The sequence below is a fragment of the Cherax quadricarinatus genome, chromosome 14, assembly GCF_038502225.1.
Source record: "Cherax quadricarinatus isolate ZL_2023a chromosome 14, ASM3850222v1, whole genome shotgun sequence".
Lineage (NCBI taxonomy): Eukaryota > Metazoa > Arthropoda > Malacostraca > Decapoda > Parastacidae > Cherax > Cherax quadricarinatus.
Window position 1 is genome coordinate 30,577,191 of NC_091305.1, and position 25,459 is coordinate 30,602,649.

A 25,459-nucleotide genomic window follows, 5' to 3' on the forward strand; every position below is an offset into this window, starting at 1 on the left:
ACAATTAAACACTTGTTCAGGTTTCAGTCCTTCACTGTCTATGTATTCCTTGAATTCCTGCACATATTTTTCAGCCACTTTGTGGTCCGAACTGGCAGCCTCACCATGCCTTATCACACTATGTATGCCACTATGATTCTTAAATTTCTCAAACCAACCTTTGCTGGCCTTAAATTCACTTACATCACCACTAGTTGTAGGCATTTTTCTAAATAAATCCTCATGCAACATCCTAGCCTTTTCACATATGATCGCTTGAGAGATGCTATCTCCTGCTATCTGTTTTTCGTTTATCCACACCAATAAGAGTCTCTCAACATCTATCACTTGCTATCTCTGTTTCGAAAACAAAGTTGCACCTTTGGCAAGGACAGCTAACTTGATTGCTGTTTTGTTGGCCATAATAGTAGCGATGGTTGATTGGGGTTTTGTGTACAACCTGGCCAGCTCGGAGACACGCACTCCACTTTCATACTTATCAATGATCTCTTTCTTCATCTCTATAGTAATTCTCACCCTTTTTCCTGTAGGGTTGGCACTAGAAGCTTTCTTGGGGCCCATGGTGACTTATTTTGCAGGTGCAGTCACTATAATATGATAATATGAAATGTTCCAATTGTATGCTTGGAAGCGACCGCTGTGGCTGGTTTGTAAACACTGGCACCCACGGAACAAGTGAGGCAGGCTCAGGCCGCACGTGGATGCGTCTCAAACAAATCACATTGAGCGAGTTTTTTAGCGCTAGCCTAGGCAAAATTTTTGCGTTAAAATGTATCGCTAGGCGGATTTAACGTTATGCGATGCGTTCGTTAGGCAAGGGTCCACTGTACAATGTAATAGGAATAATAATAAGAATAGTAGGAGGAACTTCAGAAAGCTGCTACTAGGTGGCACAACGCACTGTCTGCCTCACTATGGAAGCATTTTTGTCATGCTCTGCTTGCATTTTTACAGTTATTAGGCCAAATTTCATTTTTCTAGCCATGGGTCCTTAGAAAGTAAGTGCAAAGGACAGTGCTAAGAAGAAAAAGAGGATGATTTCCATAGAATTAAAGCATGAAATCATAGATAAACAAGCGAGGTGTTGGTTGTGGGTTGAGGGACGCCGGTCTGCCCTCCACCCTCCATCCTCCATCTCTTCTTCCAGGTAAATATGTACGTACGCTTTATAAAACCATTTTACGTATTTCTTTACATTCTCTATTATGTTTTTATACATTATTTCTTATTTATAAATACATTCTTTCAGTGTTTTCCTTATGAAACTAGTGATATAGTGTAGCTAGCCTCACAAACACTCCATTTTCTGTTATAATAAGAGAATGGAAAATTATAGTCAGTGCAGCAGCAAAAATGACCACCACTACCACTCATCACATAATGACATATTTTATTCATTCTAGAGTATATATCAGGTTTATATGTTATTTATGTTGTTTATTATGTCATATTAGATGAATTGTGATAGATAAATAAACTGTAGAGTTGATATTAGTGTCATATTGAAGTATTTTGTCCTGCCTCCCAAGAGCAGGAATTCCGCTGGAATAGATTAATGGCATTTCAGTTAATTTAAACAAGGAAAGTTGATTTGATATACAAGCAAATTGAGTTGATATACAAGCAAATTGAGTTATGAGCTAGGTCATGGAACAGATTAACCCTTTCAGGGTCCAGAAGCCAAATTTCAAAGTGCGCACCAGGGTCCAAGAATTTAAAAAAAAAAAAATTGTTATTTTTTCTTATGAAATGGTAGAGAATCTTTTTCTGAAGGTAATAAAACAAAAAGTACGAAATTTGATAGAAAATTGAAGAAATTATGCTCTCGCAAATTTTGATGTGTCAGCGATATTTACGAATCGGCAATTTTGCCGACTTTGACTCCCATTTTAGACCAATTACATTATTCCAGTCGACCAAATTCTTAGCTGTTTCACTAGTATTACTTCTATTTTATCGATTGAGCACAAGAAATCACCAAGTCAACTGTTTCAACTACAAAATAAAGTGAACGGAAATTGGTAATTTGGCCAGTTTAGCACAAAGTTCAAAATATTCTAATTTCAAAATAGGGTCCAGAATAAACAATGTAGATATTCTTGGCACTAACATTTCCTCTGTTCATTAGTTATGTTTTAAGGCTTTACAAATGAATTCCATTTTGATTTTTTATTCACATAATGAATTTTTATTCAAATCAAAAAATAGAAGATTTACTGTTATGTAATATTGTAATAATTGTATAAGTATCATCAACACATTTGTGAATGTATATTAGACCCACCAGCTGGCGTGTATTAGACATGTGAGGTCGTTTATTTACTCTTGAACATATGTAAAAATTTAACATTTCTGCTACTTTGAGCTCAGTGCTAAAACCAATCAAAATCATCTCTATTTCTGTAATATGTCTTCCATTCTATCAAATGAGACCAAGAAATCGCAAATACAACATAAAAAAATACGAAAAAACACTGCAAAGTCGCTGTTTTAATCGAAAATCATGGTCTTAGTTTTTTTCTCTCATTATACACTGTGTGCTGCAGGATTTGTTTTATGTAGTGCACACATACCACATTGATGTATTCTCTCATATATAGGCCCAAATTTACCACTCACAGCTTACAAGAGTGAGCTGAGCTCATGGCGTAGATCTACGGTTTGAACCCTGAACGTAAAGCTGTAGATCTACGGCACAGACCGTGAAAGGGTTAAACTCGTAAGTTGAGGTTCCACTGTACATGATACATCTGCAGCCTTTCCTCACTTAGTGACATACTTGTTTACCGGTGCCTCAGACTTATGATGGGCTCTCTGACCAGTATACATACCTACATAATGTATGTTAGAGCTGATTTTCTCTATTCTGTTTATTACAATATACAGTACACTACTGTATAAACATTTAAAAATTTACCAGAAATGTTATAAAAGGTGCAAAGGTGACATTAAAACAATATCTAAGATAATAATAACAATAACAATTTTATTTTAGCATGATACATGTTTCGACAAAGGAGTATAACAGTTTGGTGAACGTGCCAAAAGCCCCTTTATATGCAGAGCATTTTGGGCAAACTTTAGACTAACTTAAGATTAATAAGGGAATAACAGTGCTGTAATTGTACATAAGGTCATTAGGTGAGTTACAGTGACTAATAGAAAACTGAATATTCAACTAGTTAATGCTATATGGCTTTAACCCTTTCAGGGTCCAAAGCCAAAATCTGAAGTGGTGCCCCAGTGTCCAAGAAATTTTGAAAAAAAAAAAAAAAAAAAAAAAATTTTTTACAGAATTAAAGATAATATTTTTGTGAAGGTAATAAAACAAAAAAATTTTTCTGATCAGTACTTACCAAGATACAGCAGCAGGAAGTTGACCCAAAATGACCGGGTGGCTGCAACATCAGCGACTTCCGCAAAATTGCATTTTTTTTTATTTTACGTTTTTTTATACTTTTTTCTTTTTCTAGTAATATTTATGGCCTGTGAGACCAATATAATATATATTGTATAAGTGTACACTCATTGTATTCAACACAATAACTGCACTAATTTGCTTATCATTATATTGCTTAAAAAACTTGTTTACAAGTTTATTATAAACAAAATGATGAAAATATTAGTGCGGTTATTGTGTTGAATACAACGGTACCATATGGTACAATGGTGCCATAGGGTGCAATGGTACCATAGGGTGCAATGGTACCATATGGTACAGTGGTACCATATGGTAGAATATGGTATAACAGCTAAGAGACTGAACAGTCCCTGGCTAACGCCCAGCATCCTCAAATCCATAAATACAAAGCACCTATATGAAAAACAGTACAGAATGGGTCACATAACCAGAGACCAAACAAAACGTTACTCATCAATCCTAATCAGTTTGATAAGAAGGGCAAAAAAATTGTATTATGAGAACAGATTATCCAACTTAAAAGGTGATATAAAAAACACCTGGAAAACCCTATCAGAAATTCTAGGAACAAAAAAGATATCACGAAACAGCGCAATTGAACTAACAAAACCAGATGAACCCCAACTCCCACCAACTGAAACAGCAAACAGACTCAATGATTTCTTCTCCACCATAGGAAAAAACCTTGCCAATAAAATCCCAAGCTCACATACCCCACCCAATGGCTACCTCACTGGCAACTACCCGAACACACTGTTCCTAGCTCCAACTAACCCAACAGAAGTCTCCCTTATTATCAACACACTAAAAAACAAGACAGGAGACTTAAATACCTTACCACCCTTTATATACAAAAAAGCATTGCAAGTGCTGGACCAATCATTGCAACACTCTACCTTCCCTACAGTTCTCAAAATAGCGAGGGTCACCTCGATCCATAAAGGAGGAGACCAAACAGACTTGAATAACTACAGGCCAATATCCAACTTACACCCTCTCACTAAAATCTTCGAAAAATTAATTCATAAGCGAATCTATTCCTATCTCATCTCCCACAACATACTCAACCCCTGTCAGTTAGGGTTCAGGCCTAATAAAAATACGAATGACGCTATTATACACATGCTAGAACAAATATACACTGCATTAGAGAAAAAAGAAGTCCTGCTGGGAATTTTCATTGATTTACGTAAAGCTTTTGATACAGTTGACCACGACTTGCTCCACATAAAATTGTCACACTATGGTATAAGAGGGCACTCCCTCAACTACCTAAAGTCATACCTCAGCAACAGAAGCCAATATGTGTACTCAAATGGAGCAAACTCTTCCGCGCAGCCAATTACAGTTGGTGTCCCACAGGGAAGTGTCCTAGGCCCTCTTCTCTTTCTCGTTTACATAAATGACCTACCAAATGCATCGCAACTACTCAAACCCACTCTATTTGCAGATGACACTACATACGTCTTCTCTCACCTTAGCCCATTCATGCTACCCAATACTGTGAATACCGAATTACAGAAAATATCTACCTGGATGAGGACTAACAAACTTACTCTCAACATTGACAAACCTACTTCATTCAGTTTGGTAACAGAGCTACAGATGTCCCTCTTAACATAATGATAAACGGATCACCTATCACAAAGCTCACAGAGGGAAAATTCTTAGGAATCTACCTTGATAATAGACTCAAATTTCAAACACATATACAACAAATTTTCAAGAAAATTTCCAAGACTGTAGGCATACTATCGAAGATACGGTACTATGTTCCACAGCCAGCCCTCATGGCCCTATATCACTCACTTATTTACCCCTATCTCACCTATGGAATTTGTGCATGGGGCTCAACAACAATAAACCATCTCAGACCATTAATTACCCAACAAAAGGCTGCAGTCAGAATGATAACAAATTCCCACTACAGGCAGCACACTCCACCAATATTCAAAACTCTAAACCTACTCACCATACAAAACATCCATACTTATTATTGTACCTACTACATACATAGAACACTCAACTCAGATATAAACCCTCCCTTCAAATGTCTCCTTACCAACCTCAACAGAACCCATGACCATAACACAAGGCACAGATCACTTTGATATTCCTCGTGTCCATCTCACACTATGCAAAAACTCAATGCACATAAAAGGCCCAAAAATCTAGAATTCATTACCTGTGAATATAAAAGAAACACTGTTTACAAATTCAGATCTCTTCTTAAAAATCACTTACTCACCCACAACTAAATAAATACTAAATAATTGTATCTCATAAATATTTAACCTGTGACCCAATAAAGCTTTGTTATTTTTAATTACATTACCTAACAGAATACTCCATTCTACTGAATGCTCAGCAACACAGTAAATGACCATATGACCTGTCTTTGTAATACTCATTTGTGCTTACCCTTTCAGGGTTTCGACCATACTAGTATGGCTTACGCACCAGGGTTTTTGACGTATTAGTATGCCTAAATTCTAGCGCCCTCAAATCTAGCAAGAGAAAGCTGGTAGGCCTACATATGAAAGAATGGGTCTATGTGGTCAGTGTGCACAGTATAAAAAAAATCCTGCAGCACAGTGCGTAATGAGAAAAAAAAAAATTGGCCGTGTTTTTGGATTAAAACAGCAACTTTACACTGTATTTTCGTATGGTATTTATTGTTGTATTCTAGTTTTCCTGGTCTCATTTTATAGAATGGAAGATATTTTACAGAAATTGAGATGATTTTGACTGGTTTTACAATGAAAAGTACCTTGAAATTGAGCTCAAAGTAGCAGAAATGTTTAATTTTTACCAAAGTTCAAAAGTAAGCAAATCATGCTATGCGCCCAATACACATCAACTGGTGAGTCTAATATTCTTTCACAAGTGCACTGATATTATTTATGCCATTTCTACACTAATGCAGTAGTCTGCATAACAATAAATCATCTATTTTTTTGTGAGAATAAAAATTCAAAGTGGAAAGCAAAAGAATGTAAGAGGGGCTTGGGGACGTGACTAATGAACAGAGGAAATGTTATTTTAGTGCCAGGAATGTCTTTCTTGTTTATTCTGGATCCTATTCGGAAATTGGCATCTTTTGAAATTTGTGTGAAATTGGCAAAATTGCTAAATTCTGACTACTGTATTGGATAGTTGAAATTGGTAAATGGGTGGTTTCTTGTACTCATTCGATAGAAAAAAGGGAGTTGTAACAAAATAATTATGATTTTTGTCAACTAGTACACTGGAATTGGCCGAAAATAGAGCTCAAAGTGGGCAAAATCGCCGATGTGTAAACATCGCCGAGACTGCTAACTTCGCGAGAGCATAATTCCATAAGTTTTCCATCAAATTTCATACTTTTGGCGTCATTATGATCGGGAAAAGATATTCTATATTTTCACAAGAAAAAAATTTTTTTTTCTTTTTTTGAAATTTGGCCGACCCTGAAAACAAGTCTCTGAGAGGCCCTGTCTACCCTGAAAGGGTTAATTGTTAACTGTTTACAACAATGTTTACCACTGAATATATCATTGCTTAGTTAATCTTAAGTTAATTTTAAGCCTGCCCATAATGCTCTGCATGCAATGGGCTTTGGCATGTTACACTTAACCACTGTATTTCCTTGTACTTCTATATATCATGTTCAGATTGATAAATAAATAAATAAATAAATGGCACCATTTGGTGCAATGGTACCATATGATACAATGGTACCATATGGTGCAATGGTACCTTATGGTACCGTATGGTGCAATGGTACCATATGGTACATTGTACTATATGGTACATTGTATCATATGATACAATGATACCACATGGTTCATTGTACCATATGGTACATTGTACCTTATGGTACTATATGGTGCTGTTGTATTCAACACAATAAACACACTAATATTTTTATCATTATTTCATTTACAATAATTGTTTACAACAAAAATATGCAAAAATGTTGTATATTAGTAACGTTCTATTTTATATTTACAAATGTACAGCCACTCAACATGTTCCTTGAGGTGGATGATAAAGCACTTTGTCTTGGAAACTGTAGAGTCACTAGCTGGCTTGCGTCGTCACTCACACAGTGTTGGCTGGTGCCTGGTGGCATCGACATCTCCAACTGACCATATGGTACATGGTATCATATGTTACAGAGTACCATATGGTACATTGTACTATATGGTATGGGGTACCATACAGTACAGGATACCATATGGTGCAGGGTACCATATGGTGCAGGGTACCATATGGTGCAGGGTACCATATGGTACAGGGTACCATATGGTGCAGGGTACTGTATGGTACAGGGTACCATATGGTACAGGACACCATATGGTACAGATACAGGGATCCCTATGGAAATAAGTCACCCCTGACTTTTTTGGGTTATCCTAGGATTTTATACATATGCTGCTATGTATGATAATCTATGTAACTGTATTTGTGTACACCTGAATAAACTTACTCAATCACATGTGGCATCATAAGTTTATTTAGATATACACAAATAAAGTTACATAGATTATCATACATAGCAGCATATGACTTAAGAAATCGTAATGACACAATTGCAAATAAACCATACCCCCGGCCGGGATTGAACCCGCGGTTCAATCCCGGGCTGGAGTTTTGAGACTCTATGACCGCGGGTTCAATCCCGGCCGGGGGTATGGTTTATAGCAGCATATGTTTGGAGAACCTAGGGTAACCAAAAAAAGTCAGACAGATTTATTTCCATTAGGGTCCCTGTACCCTGTACCATATGGTACAATGTACCATATGGTACAGTGTACCATATGGTACATTGTACCATATGGTATAATGTACCATATGGTACAATATACTATATGGTACATTGTACCATATGGTACCATTGTACCATATGATACCATTGTATGACATGGCACCATTGTACCATATGGTTCAAAATCATAGAATTCCTCTTCAGTTCCACTTCCATCAGTCTTAGAACTGTAAGTCGTGAGGAAGAGTCAGAATTCACCAGGAGAGTGAGTGGGGAGTGAGAGCTTCCTTGCTGCCAGGCCTGATGAACAAAGCTACTTTGGCTTCATTACCACAATGCCATGCAGGCGTCCAGATTTTTTCTATAGTGTGCACACTGACCACCCAGACCCATTCTCTCAGATGTAGGCCTACCAGCCTTCTTGTGCTAAATTTGACGCCTCTGGAATTTTGGCGTAGATCTACTGTTTGGACCCTCAATGTAAAGCTGTAGATCTACGGCACGGACCCTGAAAGGGTTAATAAGTTTGGTAGAGAAGAATTGCTGTTTTGATATACAGTGGAACCTCTACTTGCGAGCATGTCCACGTGCGAGTTTTTCCAAATACGAGCAGTCGATGGTTCGATTTTTTGCTTCCATACACAAGAAAAATTTTCACAAGCGAGCAGACCTCAAGGCAGGTTCCTTGACACTGGTGAGGAGCTCTTGCTCTTGATCTCGGGAATTGTATCTCATTTGTTTGTTTTATTTATTTATTTATTAATTTGAACATGATACAGAGAAGTACAAGGAATACAATTTGTAAGTGCAGCATGCCAAAGCCCCTTGTATGCAGAGCATTATGGGCAGGCTTACAATTAACTTAAGATTAACTAAGCAATGATATATTCAGTGGTACAAAAATTATTGTAAAATAGATAACAATTTAGTACAAATGAGTATTACAAATACAGGTCATATGGTCATTTACTGTGTTGCTGTGTAATCAGTAGAATAGAGTATTCTGTTAGGTAATGAAGTTAAATAGCTGTATAGCCCTTGTGGCTTAGCACTTCTTTTTGATAATAATAATAATAATAATAATGAAATTAAATAGTAACAAAGTTTGATTGGGTCACAGGTTGACATTTATGAGATACAATAATGAGATACATATATGAGATACAACTTATGAGATACAATTATTCAGTATTTATTTAGTTGTGGGTGAGTAAGTGATTTTTGAGAAGAGACTTGAATTTATAAACAGAGAGTGTTTCTTTTATATTCACAGGTAATGAATTCCAGATTTTAGGGCCTTTTATGTGCATTGAGTTTTTGTATAGTGTGAGATGGACACGAGGAACATCAAAGAGTGATCTGTGCCTTGTGTTATGGTCATGTGTTCTGTTAAGGTTGGTAAGGAGATGTTTGAGGGGAGGGTTTATGTCAGAGTTAGGTGTTCTATGTATGTAGTAGGTGAAGTAATAAGTATGAATGTTTTGTATTGTGAGTAGGTTTAGAGTTTTGAATATTGGTGGAGTGTGTTGTCTGTAGTGGGAATTTGTTATCATTCTGACTGCAGCCTTTTGTTGGGTGATTAGTGCACCTCTGTGCACTTGCTCTCCCTCTGTGGGCACCTAGCTCTCTTTCAGTGCTCCCCTTCCTTTGTATTTGACTGGCTCGTCCTCCTTGTTCCCCACTTCTACCACTACCACTACTACTACCTCTTCTACTACTACTACTACTACTACTGATGAAATTAAGACACGTGCGCAGCGTCTGGTTGTCTTTGTTGTGGACGTTTCGCCATCCAGTGGCTGGCTGGATGGCGAAACATCTACGATAGGGATGCCCGGGTGTTGCGCATGTGTCTTAATTTCATCTTGTCGGTATTATATACCATTCTTGTACTACTACTACCACCACCACCTCTTCCTGCCTATATATAGCCGTCCTGCCCCACTTCTGGTTAGTGTGACTTTGTAAATGGTTCAAGTCGGACCGAAACGTCGTCGCAAGCTTCTCTCTTTTATGTGTGGGTTATTTGTGCACATAACGATAACTTCGCATAACACTGAGCTCTCAGGAACGGATTAATAGCGTTATGCGAGGGTCCACTGTATTTTTATATAGCCAGACTTGAGTCCTGGAAATGGGAATTACAATGCCTGCACTCTAAAGGAGGGGTTCGGGATATTAGCAGTTTTAAGGGTTATGTTGTGTATCTTTATATGTATATATGCTTCTAAACTGTTGTGTTCTGAGCACCTCTGCAAAAACAGTGATTATGTGTGAGTGAGGTGAAAGCGTTGAATGATGATGAAAGTATTTTCTTTTTGAGGATTTTCTTTCTTTTGGGGTCACCCTGCCTCGGTGGGAGACGGCCAACTTGTTGAAAAAAAAAATGTATTATTATTAATAGTATTATTGTATAATATTATTAAACTAATATTATTATATGTATTATTATTATTATGCATATTATTATACATATTATTATTATACATATTATTATTATTATTATTATTATTATTATTATTATTATTATTATTATATAAATAATTTGTACTTTTTATTCACACAAAAAATATAAGATTTACTGTTATTCTTTATTGCAATAATTGTATAAATGATGTCAACCCATTCACGACTGTATATTGGAATGGACAGTGATGTCCTTTGTTTACTCTGAAACAGCCATGCAATGGACCATTTCTCCTAGGTTGAGCTCTATTTCAAGGTACTTTTTGTCGTGAAAGCAATCAAAATCATATCTATTTTTTAATATATCTTCCATTCTATCAAATGAGACCCAAAAAACATGAATACAACCATAAAAATCATTCGAAATTACCGCTAAGGGGTTGCTAATTGCTGAGAAGTGAACTCCATTATTTATGCTTAGATTTCTTTAATTTTTGGTGTATGTTAAGAAGCATCTCTCCATTATACATTGCCCAAGTTTCAATAATGGGGCAAACTCTTCCGCACAGCCAATTACAGTTGGTGTCCCACAGGGAAGTGTCCTAGGCCCTCTTCTCTTTCTCATATACATAAACGACCTACCAAATGCAGCAACTACTCAAACCCACACTATTTGCAGATGACACTACACACGTCTACTCTCACCCGAGCCCAGTCATGCTAGCCAATACTGTAAATACCGAATTACAAAAAATATCAACCTGGATGAGGACCAACAAACTTACTCTAAACATTGACAAAACCTACTACATTCAGTTTGGTAACAGAGCTACAGAGTATATACGTATAAAGATACGGATTTTGGCTTGGAACTCAAAGCCAAATATCGACTGAGTGACGGCTCATAACTCGGGAAACTCGTAAGTTGGGGCACTCGTAAGTCAAGGTACCACTGTATTTAGTTTTTTTTGAGTAACTGGTGGGTGTTACGTATAGTGTTTATCTGGTTAATTTTGAGTGATGAGGTGATTTCTAAGTAGGGCCTTAAATTGATTTGCAGGCAGGGGCCCTTTAGTGTGTTCTGGCAATGAATTCCAGATCTTCGGGCCCTTTATGTGCATAGCATTTTTGCACGAGGGAGAGGGACACGAGGGATATAGAAGAGTGATTTGTGTCTTGTGCTATGCCTGTGTGTTCTGTTGTAGTTATCAAGAAGTTCGAGAGGAGGGTTAATATTTCAGTACAGTAGACCATCATTTAACGTGATAGTTATGTTCCTGAAAATGGCATATAAGGTAAAACTGTGTTAGATGAACTTCATGAAGAACTTATGGGAAAAATAGGGTTACATTCCTGTTAGCCCCTGAAAAAGCCAGACAGCTTTTTTTTAAACCTCCAAATTTTACAAAAACAAAAGTGAATATGGAATTGTTGTTCATTCTTGTCATGTATTACGTATGTTGTTTTTACTGGTTAAGACTACAAATATAACAGAAATAATATTAATTCTTACCTTAAATTATGGGTGCTGGTGTTTGTGGATGATTGTGAAGAGAGTGGAGAGTTATGCTGTGACCGTACTGGGCTGAGGTGGATGGTAGAGATTCTGGTACTGAAGGTAATGATGGTTGTACTGGAGTGTCTAACTTTAAAGTCATTCATTCAGTCAGTAAAGCCAGTAAGTCATTCAGTCAGTCAAGTCATTCAGTCAGTCAAGTTATTTAGTCAGTCAAGTCATTCAGTCAGTCAGTCAAGGCAGCAAGTCATTCAGTCAAGTCAGTAAGTCATTCAGTCAGTTAAGTCATTCAGTCAGTCAAGTCATTCAATCAAGTCAGTAAGTCATTCAGTCAAGTCAGTAAGTCATTCAGTCAGTCATTTCATTCAGTTGAGTTAGTCAAGTCAGTAAGTAATTCAGTCAAGTCAATAAATCATTCAGTCAAGTCAGCCAAGTCATTCAGTTAAGTCAGTAAGTCATTTAGTCAACTCAGTAAGTCATTCAGTCAGTCAAATCATCCAGTCAAGTCAGTAAGTCAGTCAAGCCATTCAGTTGAGTCAGTCAAGTCAGCATGTCATTCAGTCAAGTCAGTAAGTCATTCAGTCAAGTCAGTACATCATTCAGTGAAGCCAGTAACTCATTCAGTCAGTCAGTCAAGTCATTCAGTCAACTCAGTAAGTCATTCAGTCAGTCAAATCATTCAGTCAAGTCAGTAAGTCATTCAGTCAAGTCAGCAAGTCATTCAGTCAAGTCAGTAAGTCATTCAGTCAAGTCAGTAAGTCATTCAGTCAAGTCAGTAAGTCATTCAGTCAAGTCAGTAAGTCATTCAATCAAATCAGTAAGTCATTCAATCTAGTCAGCAAGTTGTTCAGTCAAGTCAGTAAGTCATTCATTCTAGTCAGTAAGTCATTCAGTAAGTCAATCAGTCAGTCAGTCACACAAACTCATGTTTACCTCTTTTTATGTGTACAAAGTAACACTTTGTTACAGTTATCTCCTGTCTAATATCTTTGTTTCCTTCGTTAATTTTAAGACTTAAATGCTGTACATTTTCTTGCCACTTTCAGCAACACTGGTATGCCTACCGGGTGTCATGATTGCTTGGCAGATACAAGATATAGTAATTAAAAGATGAAAACACAATTCACAAACACAGCTAGCTTGTAGCAGAGAAAGACTAGACACGCATGAAGTACGAATGCTGGAATGATGAGGTGGTGTCGGGGGGTGGCAGTGGATGGCGGGAGGTCCCCCTGGCTGATCCACAACAAGGTGGTCGCTCGAAGAAAAGGAAATTTTTTTTCATTCCCGCAAACTGAGCCATGTTCAGTTAATTTTACGATGTGTTACATAAAATTGCGCTGCAATTCTTCAGTCTTACTATACCCAAATCGTGCCAAATAAAACTCGTGCTAAATGACGGTCTACTGTATAATGTTGTGTGGTAGGCACAATAATAAGTGTGGATATTTTGTACAGTGGACCCTCGGTTATCATAATCCATTCCAGAGAGTGTGACTAAAGCCGAATTTGATGATTTCCGAGTTTATTTTCCCCATAAGAAATAATATGACTCCAATTAATTCATTCCAGACACCCAAAAGTATTAAAAAATATAATTTTTTTACATGAAATATACATTTACCTACACAAAAAACAAAGAGACATGAAGAATAACACAATAATAACATGACACTTACCTGTATTGAAGACGGGAGGAGGGGAGAGGATGGAGAAATTACTTCGAGTACCAAGTCCTTTTCTGGGGTTACTTCGCTTCTTAGTTTTTTAATGCCACTAGGACCAGCTTGAGAGTCGCCAGATCCCTGTCACTAAAAAAAGTGTTCCAGAGAGGTCTGTTTCTGGCGTATGTTAGGAATTGTGGCAGCGGCAGGGGTGCGTGTTTGGAGACAGGACAAGATAGTCCTTCAATACGACACTAATATCAACTTGACGGCTTATTTATCTAGCACAATTCATCTAATGTGACATAATAAACAATATGAATAACATAGAAACATGATATATACTCTTGAATGAATAAAATGTCGTTACGTATGTGATGAGTGGTGTTGTGGTGTTTGTTGTTGGGTATATAAGGGCCACTGAAAGATAAGCCTTACATAGTGGTGATGATGGCAGCAGCAGAGACAGCAGAGGCGACAGTGTTGTCAGTTGCCCTATATGCCTCCAACAACATTGGAGTATTCAGTTTCATGCTGTCCTTTTTCTATCGATTAATCGTTTAACTTACTTGCTATACTGTTAACCCTTTCAGGGTTTCCAACGTACTGGTACATCTTATGCCGTATAGCGAATTTTGGTCATAATTTGAAATGCCATATTAGCGGAGTGCCGTAAGGCGAAACACTATAAAGTGGGTTCGTACTGTAAATACTGACCCTACATTAAGACCATTAAAACTACAAATATTTTAAGGTAAGTAATGAGTGTACTGTACAGTGGACCCCTGAAGTTTGTGATTAATTCGTTTCAGAGAGTCTGCCGAAAGTCGAAACTCATGAATTTTGAAGCCATTTTCCCCATAAGAAATAATGTAAATCCAATTAATCCCTTCCAGACACCCAAAAGTATTAACAAAAATTATTTTTTTACAGATTAACCCCTTGATTGTCGCAACCCCCAATCCTGAGGTGTCTCTTGGTGTCGCAAAATTTAAAAAAAAAAAAATTATTTTCTCTTATGAAATGATAGAGAATCTTTTCCCGATTGTAATGACACCAAAAAAAAACGAAATTTGATGGAAAACTGACAGAATTATGCTCTCACGAAGTTAGCGACCTCGGCGCTGTTTACAAATCGGCGATTTCGCCCACTTTGAGCCCTATTTTCGGCTAATTCCGTTGTTCCAGGCGCCCAAACTCATAGCTATTTCTTTAGAACTCCATTTTTTCTATCGATTGAGTACAAAAAACTACCCATTTACTGATTTCAACTACCTAATAATGTGGTCAGAAATTTGCAATTTGGCCAATTTCACGAAAACTAAAAAATATGACAATTTCAAAATAAGGTCCAGAATGAACAATGCAGACATTCCTGGCTCTAAAATAGCATTATCTTTGAGTCAGCAGTCATGTCTCCAGGCCCCTCTGATATTACTCTTGCTTTCTATTTTGAATTTTTTTTCAAACAAAAAATAGAAGACTTACTATTATGCAGACTACTGCAATACTGTAATAATTGTATAAATAACATCAACCCATTCATGACTGCATATTAGAATGGCTAGTTGGACATTTATTGGACAATGGCATCATTTGTTTACTTTTGAACATTGGCAAAAATCAAACATTTTCCCTACTTTGAGCTCCATTTCTAGGTTCTTTTTATAGTAAAATCAGTCAAAATCACCCCGATTTCTATAATATGTTTTCCATTCTATCAAATGAGACCAAGAAAACGAGAATACAACCATAAATACTATACGAAAATAGACCACAAAGTCGGCATTTTAATTAAAAAAAACGGTCGGAGTTTTTTTTCTCATGCATTGCGTGCTCCAGGATTTTTTTTATATGTTACACACTGACCACACAGACCCATTCTCTCACATGTGGGCCTACCAGCTTTCTCCTGCTTGATTTGAAGCCACTAGAATTTACGAGTATACATAATATATACGTCAAACATGGTACCTCGTAAGACGTATATATACGGCCGCGACAGTCAAAGGGTTAATTAACCCTTTGACTGTCACAAACCGCAAAATTTAAAAAAAAAAAAAAAAATTCTTGTGAAATGATAAAGAATCTTTTTCCAATTATAATGACACCAAAAGAACGGAATTTGATGGAAAATTGATGGAATTATGCTCCCGCAAAGTTAGCGACCTCGGCAATATTTACAAATCAGCGATTTCGCCCACTTTGAGCCCTATTTTCGGCTAATTCCATTGTTCCAGTTGACCAACCTCATAGCTATTTCTTTAGAACTCTATTTTCTCTATCGATCGAGTACAAGAAACTGCCTATTTACGGATTTCAACTACCTATTAACGTGATCAGAAATTTGCAATTTGGCCAATTTCATGAAAATTAAAAAATATGAGTTTCAAAATAGGTTCCAGAATGAACAATGCAGGCATTCCTGGCTGTAAAATAACATTTTCTTCGTTCATCAGTCAAATCTCCAGGCCCTTCTGATATTACTCTTGCTGTGGAAAATATTTTAATTTTCCGAAGCTATAGTGCCTAATAGGTGTTTAATGTGTCGATATGGGTCAAAAATGTATTTGAAAATGGAATAGAACCAAGAGTTCCCTCTGCGCCTCCGCGAATGTGCGGGGGAAGAAGTCGACTCGGGGCATGGAGCAGCGGGAGTGTTTTGAATGTAGTGAAGAGGCTGTGAAAACATGGGACCAGGAAATTGGCATTCACAGCGGCCTAAGGATTAATATAGGCCTCACTTCATAATAGGAAGTGTCGTAACTGTTCCTGGTGAAGAGTGAGGGGAACGTGATTTATGGGACCACCGTAAGAAAGTGGTAAATTTAGTGAATAATGGTAGGACCGGTGGTGACTGGTGCATCGCCATGGAGTGTCCCGGGGAAAATACCCGTGATTTAATCATCACTCATCGGTCTCAGATCTTAATGGAGTGACCTGTAATATGTATAATAATTATGAGACATTAAATCATCTTGTGAATGGTAATGTAATCAGTGATAATAACATTAAGTTAAGAGAATGTGGGAAGTGAAATAAGTCGCCCTGCTCCGAGTGAACACGTTGTCCTTGTGGTTCCCGTCCCGAGGATAGTGAAGTTTTTATGGAGTCACGACTTCTAAACCGGGACAAACCAATGGATACCTCGTCCTGCTGGAATAAGAACCGTGTCGGTGTAGCAGGACATCGAAATGTGATGGTGAATGGAGGTAATAAGGAGCATCAATTTCCCACAGTTAAGTAACCCTTCTAGTTATAGCAGACTGATACTGGCCAGTTAGGTATGTTGTAATTGGATAGGTTATGGGTGATTCAGCTACTTCAAGTGACCACCAGAGAATATCTGGTAAGTGGTGGGATTATGTACAAGTAAGTGTTTTTCCTTGATGGATATATCCATGTGTAACCTACCCCCCCCCCCTTCAATCAGTTAAACTAATATAATCTATACAGTCCACAATTAATTAGTAGCGCCGTACTTGTGGGTGCTATCCAATTTATACTGGTCTCGGATAGATATGGATAAGATTGTGAGGTCGAAGGGGCCACCTGCAGTGACCAGAGGTGGTTAAGTTTTTTCACATGTCTACACGGGGTGACTACGATAAACAATATAGTTGTTGTCTCCCAATGAGATTACTCGTATGCATGTAATGTTGAGGTACGTACAGATAACACCCCTAGAAAATTTTCCATATCTGCCCGCTGGTCCTTTGAACCAGATGCAATCAGTGAAAAAATTAATTGAATTAATTTCTTAATAATTAAGTGACTGATTGAAGAAAGTGGGTATAGGGTACACAAATTTAATCGATCGTGTGGTGGATGATAATTAGCCTAATTAATTGCTAGCACATGTATTGTTAGGATTTATACAAGAGTAAAGTGCAAGAATTACTCTTATAAGGTGCCTACTTAAGTTGTATAATCAGTGATTAATAATTCTCTAACCATGACTGGATCTGATGGAGTTAATGTGGCTGATAAGTCCGTGGATTTTAGAGTAATGAAACCATCATTACAGGCTATTAAAGGCCATGTGACGAAGGCATGCAACAAGTGCTTGGATTTAATGAATCAAAGAATCGTGAACCCTAATGAATTAAAGTTTTATTTAGATGCTTTAGAGAGTAGATTTGAGTGGTACAAATTGTGGTTTACTTAACCCTTTCAGGGTCCGTCCTGTCGATCTATGGCTTACGTTCAAGGTCCAGTCCGTAGATCTACGCCAAAATTCTAGCGGCGTCAAATTTAGCGCAAAAACGCTGGTAGGCCTACATCTGAGAGAATGGGTCTGGGTGGTCAGTGTGCACACTATAGAAAAAATCTGGACGCCCGCATGGCATTGTGGGAACGCTGCCAAAATATCTTTGTTCATCGTGCCTGGCGGCAAGGAAGCTCTCACTCTCCAGGCGAATTCTGACTCTCCTCTTCACAACTTAAAGTTCTAAGACTGATGGAAGTGGAGCTGAAGAGGAATTCTATGGTTTTGAACCATATGGTACCATTGTATCATATGGTACAATGGTACCATATGGTACATTGGTGCCATGTCATACAATGGTATCATATGGTACAATGTGCCATATGGTACATTGTACCATATGGTACATTGTACCATATGGTACATTGTACCATATGGTACATTGTATCATATAGTACATTGTATCATATAGTACAGGGACCCTAATGGAAATAAGTCTGTCTGACTTTTTTGGGTTATCCTAGGTTCTCCAAACATATACTGCTAAGTATGATATTCTATGTAACTTTATTTGTGTATACCTAAATAAACTTACGATGCCACATGCGCTTGAGTAAGTTTATTCAGGTGTACAGAAATACAATTACATAGATTATTATACATAGCAGCATATGTATAAAATCCTAGGATAATCCAAAAAAGTCAGAGTGACTTATTTCCATAGGGATCCTTGTATTTGTACCATATGATGTCCTGTACTGTAAGGTACCCTGTGCCATATGGTACCCTCCACCATATGGTACCCTATACCATATGGTACCCTGTACCATATGTTTTCCTGTACTGCATAGTACCCTATACCATATAGTACAATGTACCATATGGTACCCTGTAACATAAGATACCATGTACCATATGGTCAATAAGTGGTGTTGGTGGCATGAGACACCAGCCAAGACTGAGTGAGTGGCGACGCAAGCTAGCTACTGACTCGGCAGTTTCCAAGACAAAGTGCTTTGTCATCCACCTCAAGGAACATGACGAGTTCCTGTACATTTGTAAATATATAATAGAACATCACTAATATACAACATTTTTGCATATTTTTATTGTAAATAAAATAATGATGAAAATATAAGTGTGTTTGTGTTGAATACAACAGTACCATATAGTACCATGTGGTACAATGAACCATATGGTATCATTGTACTGTATGGTAAAATGTCACCATATGGTACCATTGCACCATATGGTACCATTGCACCATAAGGTACCATTGCACCATATGGTACCATTGTATCATATGGTACCATTGTACCAAATGGTGACATTTTACCATATTCTACCATATGGTACCATTGTATCATGTGCCATTGTACCATATGGTACAGTTGTGCTATATGATACCATTGCACCCTATGGCACCATTGTACCATATGGTACAGTATGGTACCGTTGTATTCAACACAATAACCGCACTAATATTTTCATAATTTTGTTTACAATAAACTTGTAAACAAGTTTTGTAAGCAACATAATGATAAACAAATTAGTGCAGTTATTGTGTTGAATACAATGAGTGTACACTTATACAATATACATTATACTGGTCTCACAGGTTACAAATGTTACTAGAAAAGGAAAAAAATTAGAAAAGAAAAAAAGTATAAAAAACGTAAAATAAAAAAAATGCGATTTTGCGGAAGTCACTGATGTTGCCGCCACCCTGTCAATTTGGGTCAACTTCCCGCCACTGTATCTCGGTAAGTAGTGATCAGAAAAACTTTTTTTTTTGTTTTATTACCTTCACAAAAATATTATCTTTAATTCTGTAAAAAGAAATAATTTTTTTTTTTCAAAATTTCTTGGACACTGGGGCACCCCTTCAGATTTTAGCCTTGGGCCCTGAAAGGGTTAAATTTGCCCTGCGCGGATGTGCGGGGGAAGAGGTCGACTCGGGGCATGGAGCAGCGGGAGTGTTTTGAATGTAGTGAGGAGGCTGTGAAAACATGGGACCAGGAAATTGGCGTTCACAGCGGCCTAAGGATTAATATAGGCCTCACTTCATAATAGGAAGTGTCGTAACTGTTCCTGGTGAAGAGTGAGGGAACGTGATTTACGGGACCACCGTAATAAAGTGGTAAATTTAGTGAATAATGGTAGGACCGGTGGTGACTGGCGCATCGCCATGAAGTGTCCCGGGGAAAATACCCGTGATTTAATCATCACTCATTGGTCTCAGATCTTAATGGAGTGACCTCTAATGTGTATAATAATTATGAGACATTAAATCTTCTTGTGAATGGTAATGTAATCAGTGATAATAACATTAAGTTAAGAGAATGCAGGAAGTGAAATAAGTCGCCCTGCTCCGAGTGAACACGTTGTCCTCGTGGTTCCTGTCCCGAGGATAGTGAAGTTTTTATGGAGTCACGACTTCTAAACCGGGACAAACCAACGGATACCTCGTCCTGCTGGAATAAGAACCGTGTCGGTGTAGCAGGACATCGAAGTGTGATGGTGAATGGAGGAAATAAGGAGCATCAGTCACCCACAGTTAAGCAACCCTTCTAGTTATAGCAGACTGATACTGTCCAGTTAGGTATGTTGTAATTGGATAGGTTATGGGTGATCCAGCTACTTCAAGTGACCACCAGAGAATATCTGGTAAGTGGTGGGATTATGTACAAGTGTTTTTCCTTGATGGATATATCCATGTGTAACCTATCCCCCCTCTCCTTCATTCAGTTAAACTAATATAATCTATACAGTCCACAATTAATTAGTAGCACCATACTTGTGGGTGCTATCCAATTTATACTGGTCTCGGATAGATATGGATAAGATTGTGAGGTCAAAGGGGCCACCTGCAGTGACCAGAGGTGGTTAAGTTTTCTCACATGTCTACACGGGGTGACTACGGTAAACAATATAGTTGTTGTCTCCCAATGAGATTACTCGTATGCATGTAATGTTGAGGTACGTACAGATAACACCCCTAGAAAATTTTCCATACTTGCTTTCTATTTTGAATTTTTATTCAAACAAAAAATAGAAGATTTACTGTTATGCAGACTACTGCAGTATTGTAATAATTGTATAAATAATGTCAACCCATTCATGACTGCATATTAGAATGGCTACTTGGACATTTATTGTAAAATGACATCATTTGTATACTTTTGAACATCGGCAAAAATCAAACATTTCCCCTACTTTGAGCTCCATTTCAAGGTTCTTTTCAGAGTAAAACCAATCAAAATCACTTCTATCATTTCTATAATATGTTTTCCATTCTATCAAATAAGACCAAGAAAACAAGAATACAACCACAAATACTATACGAAAATAGACCACAAACTCGGCATTTTATTTAAAAAATACGGTTGGAGTTTTTTTTTCTCATTATGCACTGCGTGCTGTAGGATTTTTTTTTATATGGTGCACACTGACCACACAGACCCATTCTCTCACATGTGGGCCTACCAGCTTTCTCCTGCTTGATTTGAAGCCGCTAGAATTTATGAGTATATATACGTCAAAAACGGTGGCTCATAAGATGTATATATACGACTGAAACAGTCAAAGGGTTAATATAGATTTACATACAGAAAAAAATTAGAAATCAATTATAAAACAATAACATCACACTTACCTTCATTGAAGACTTTTGTTGGTGTATGGAAGATGGGAGGAGGGGAGAGGATGGAAAACTTACACTATTGTTTGGAAAGGGAATCCCCTTCGTAAAGACTTTAGGTACCAAGTCCTTATCTGGGGTTACTTCCCTTCTCTGTTTTTTAATGGCACTAGGACCAGCTTGAGAATCAGTGGACTCCGGTCGCACAAAAAAACTGCCCAGAGAGTCCTTGCAGCTCTACCCTCTACCACAATCACTACCACCCTCTACCACCACTACCACCCTTTACTACCATCACAACCACTACCACCCTCTACCTCCATTACTACCACCCTCTACTACCATCACAACCACTACCACCTTCTACCACCATCACTACCACTACCACCCTCTACCACCATCACAACCACTACCACCCTCTACCACCATCACAACCACTACCAACATCACTAAAACTACCACCCTCTACCAACATCACTACCACTACCACCCTCTACCACCATCACTACCACCATCACTACCACCCTCTACCACCATCACAACCACTACCACCCTCTACCACCATCACAACCACTACCACCCTCTACCACCATCACAACCACTACCAACATCACTAAAACTACCACCCTCTACCACCATCACAACCACTGCCACCTTCTACCACCATCACAACCACTACCACTCTCTACCACCATCAGTACCACCATCACAACCACTACCAACATCACTACCATTACCCCCCTCTACCAACATCACTACCACTACCTCCCTCTACCAACATCACAACCACTACCACCCTCTACCAGCATCACTACCACTATCACCATCTACCACCATCACTACCACCATCACTACCACCATCACTACTGCTCTCTTCCACTATCACTACTACCCTCTACCACCATCACTACCACCCTCTACCACCATCACAACCACTACCACCCTCTACCACCATCACTACTACTACCACCCTCTACCACCTGTCACTACCACTACCACCCTCTACCATCATCACTACCATCCTCTACTGCTATCACAACCACTACCACCCTCTACCACCATCACAACCACTACTACCATCACTACCACTACTACCATCACTACCACTACCACCCTCTACCACCATCACTACCACCTTCTACCACCATCACAACCACCCTCTACCACCATCACAACCACTACTACCCTCTACCACCACCACTTTCATATTTTTCTACAAACGTTTTTTTTAATTCTGTCGTGTTTCTCACCTTCTTTACCAAAGGGCTGGCACTAGAAGCTTTCTCTGGGCCCATGGTGGCTTATTTAGCAGTTACAAGCACAAAAAAGAATTGATCATTATGAAATGTATCTTATGAACGCTTGGGGTGATGGTCACTCACCCAGAAACAATGCCACACTGACTTTGAATGGTGTGTGGGAGCCTTTGTGTGTTCATGATCGCTGGGAGGCCACTCAGACGTGTACTGTACGACCCCCGAATTTTGAGGCAAATCACGAAACTTGTGGCTATATATTGATGAAAAAAGTTGCCAATGCTTGAAATTCATGAAACCTGAGAGTCATGAAATTCGGGGGTCCACTGTATATGCATAATATCACTCTAGGGCACTTTAAGCATTGTAGTATATTGTGTGTGGATGAGTTGGCCAGGAGGGCTACCATACCTACCCACACCTGACTAATAAATACTACTCACCTTTTGCCCTACATTAAGACTACAGATATTTTGAGGTAAATAATGAGTGTACTGTGTGTGTATTTTACTTTTTATTGTTTTTTAATGCCTAGTTCTATTGCTAACTTAATATATGTTAGTGTAAACTTGCTATATGGCATTTATATGCATATATAAGTGGAAAAAATTGCGTTCTGCTTTCTGGCGATGTTTGCTTTGTGGCGGTAGCCTGGAACCTAACCTGCCGTCTAAGTGGGGCCTACTGTATATTTTTAGTTATATGCAGGACACTCAACACAATATCATTTTCATCTTGTCTTATTTTTTTCAAGTGTTTACTGGTAGTGTGAATATAAGTACAGTACTGTGTATGTTGTGTTACATTATTTAAACTCTCATTCACCTTCTCAGTGTCTTATACTCAGTTTATCAGATGACTTTCAGCTATCTGTTAATTATTTGTGATGTGTTAATAATATCTGAGGCCCTTACATTGTGATGTGTTAATATCTGGGGCATTTGTATTAGTAACTGTAAACTAACATTGGCTTTTGCTTGCTTTACAGGTTGTATTAATTAACACTTCTGGATTAAGAGTTCAAGGAAATACCAACCAAGACTGCTGGAAGTCATTTATAATGACTCTCTCTCAGACTTTCCACCAAACCTATGCCCTCTTTGGTCGATCCCTTTTTCGGATTACAGTTACTATGCTTCTGATTAATTTTTCCATACAATTTGGGTAAGTGAAAATTTAATCATTTATGTTATGCATTAGAGCTATCAGACAGCAACTGTCCAGGGAGGTGCTGCTGTCTCGTCAAATGAGTGTGGAACTGAATCTTTTTTTCTTTTTTTTTTTCACTGGCAGGGTTGCTGATCTTTTCTTTCTGTCTCTTGAACATATACAATTACAGGTAAATCTTTCAAACTTCTGCTTACATTCAGTATACCCCTACCTTTAATATAATATCTTTGTTTCTACAAGTACATGTACAAAGTATTCAGGCCTAACTGACATCAATGACATACTACTATATAGAAAGCTGCTTCTTATGCAGAGCATTTTGGGCAAATTAGGTCAATTTTGTCCCAAGATGCGACCCATACCAGTCGACTAACACCCAGATACCCATTTTATACTGATGGGTGAACATAGACAACCGGTGTAAGGAAACATGCCCAGTGTTTCAACCCTCTACAGGAATCAAACCTGGACACTCACAGTGTGAAGCAAGAGCTTTTTGCCACTGGGCCATGGGTTACGTTTCTTTGTTTTTAATAGCCAGTAATATTTCCTTTCCAACCTAGGAGGTCTGGTCAAAGGCCAGGTAGGTCATGGGGAAGATAATCTCCAGAACCACTGAAAGGTAACAGTATATCATCAATTATTTTTTTTAATTATCTAATGTTGTCAGGGAAGCTTAAAGCAGTTTTGCAAAAACACTGTTGCTCTGTGTGGACAGGACTGCCAGATAATGCTGCACACCTGAGAGACACCTGAAGGATGTTTCTCGGGGTCAACACTCTTAAGGTCATGTCCCACACTAGATCAGTGTTTTTTTTTTTTTTTCTTCAAAATGTTTATTTTTAATTTTTATTTTGTATAATATGGGAAAAGCTAGAGATTTTCAGACTAAGAGCGATGCTTTTTACAAATAGCACCCAGTTGATACACAGTTATGATTATTTCACATGTTGTTATCTTTTTTTTCAACAACCTGGCCATCTCCCACCGAAGTGGTGACCCAAAAATGAGGAAACGCTTTCATCATTTACTCCATCACAGTCTTGCCAGAGAGGCACCAATACCATAGTTTAACCCTTAAACTGTCCAAACGTAGATCTATGTTTGCTCACACAGTGCTCCAAACATAGATCTACGTTTTTTTACATGCTGTCTTATGGAGAAAATCAAGGTCGGAGCGCTACGCATGCAAATGTAGATCTATGTTTGGACAGTTTAAGGGTTAAAACTGCACATATCCCCACCCTCCTTCAGAGTGCAGGCACTGTACTTCCTACCTCCAGGACTCAAGTCCAGCTAAAAAGCTTCAGTGAATCACTTCATAAATGTTAACTCGTTCATACTCCAAACAGCACATCAAGTCATAGAAACTACTTGCCTCCACTCACTTCTTTCTAACATGGTCGCACACGCTTTCTGGATCCCTGAA

The 25,459-nt window shown here is 38.1% G+C and overlaps 2 protein-coding genes across 5 annotated transcripts in view; both read left to right on the forward strand.

Moving 5' to 3' along the window:
• LOC128696308 (synaptic vesicle glycoprotein 2C-like) overlaps positions 1–25,459 on the forward strand; it is a 494,702-nt gene that overhangs the window by 311,520 nt on the left and 157,723 nt on the right. For 3 of the 4 annotated variants that reach the window (XR_011392006.1, XM_070084944.1, XM_070084945.1), the window contains exon 8: positions 23,849–24,024. The exons of the other annotated variant lie outside the window; for it this stretch is intronic. Coding sequence is in view for 2 of the 3 variants with exons in the window: in XM_070084944.1 (XP_069941045.1) it covers positions 23,849–24,024 (176 nt within the window). In the remaining variant the exon portion in view is untranslated. The remainder of the gene's footprint in view (positions 1–23,848; positions 24,025–25,459) is intronic. 4 annotated transcript variants of the gene reach the window in all.
• Positions 1–25,459, forward strand: part of LOC138852687 (uncharacterized) — a 335,885-nt gene that overhangs the window by 152,703 nt on the left and 157,723 nt on the right. The window lies entirely within an intron of this gene.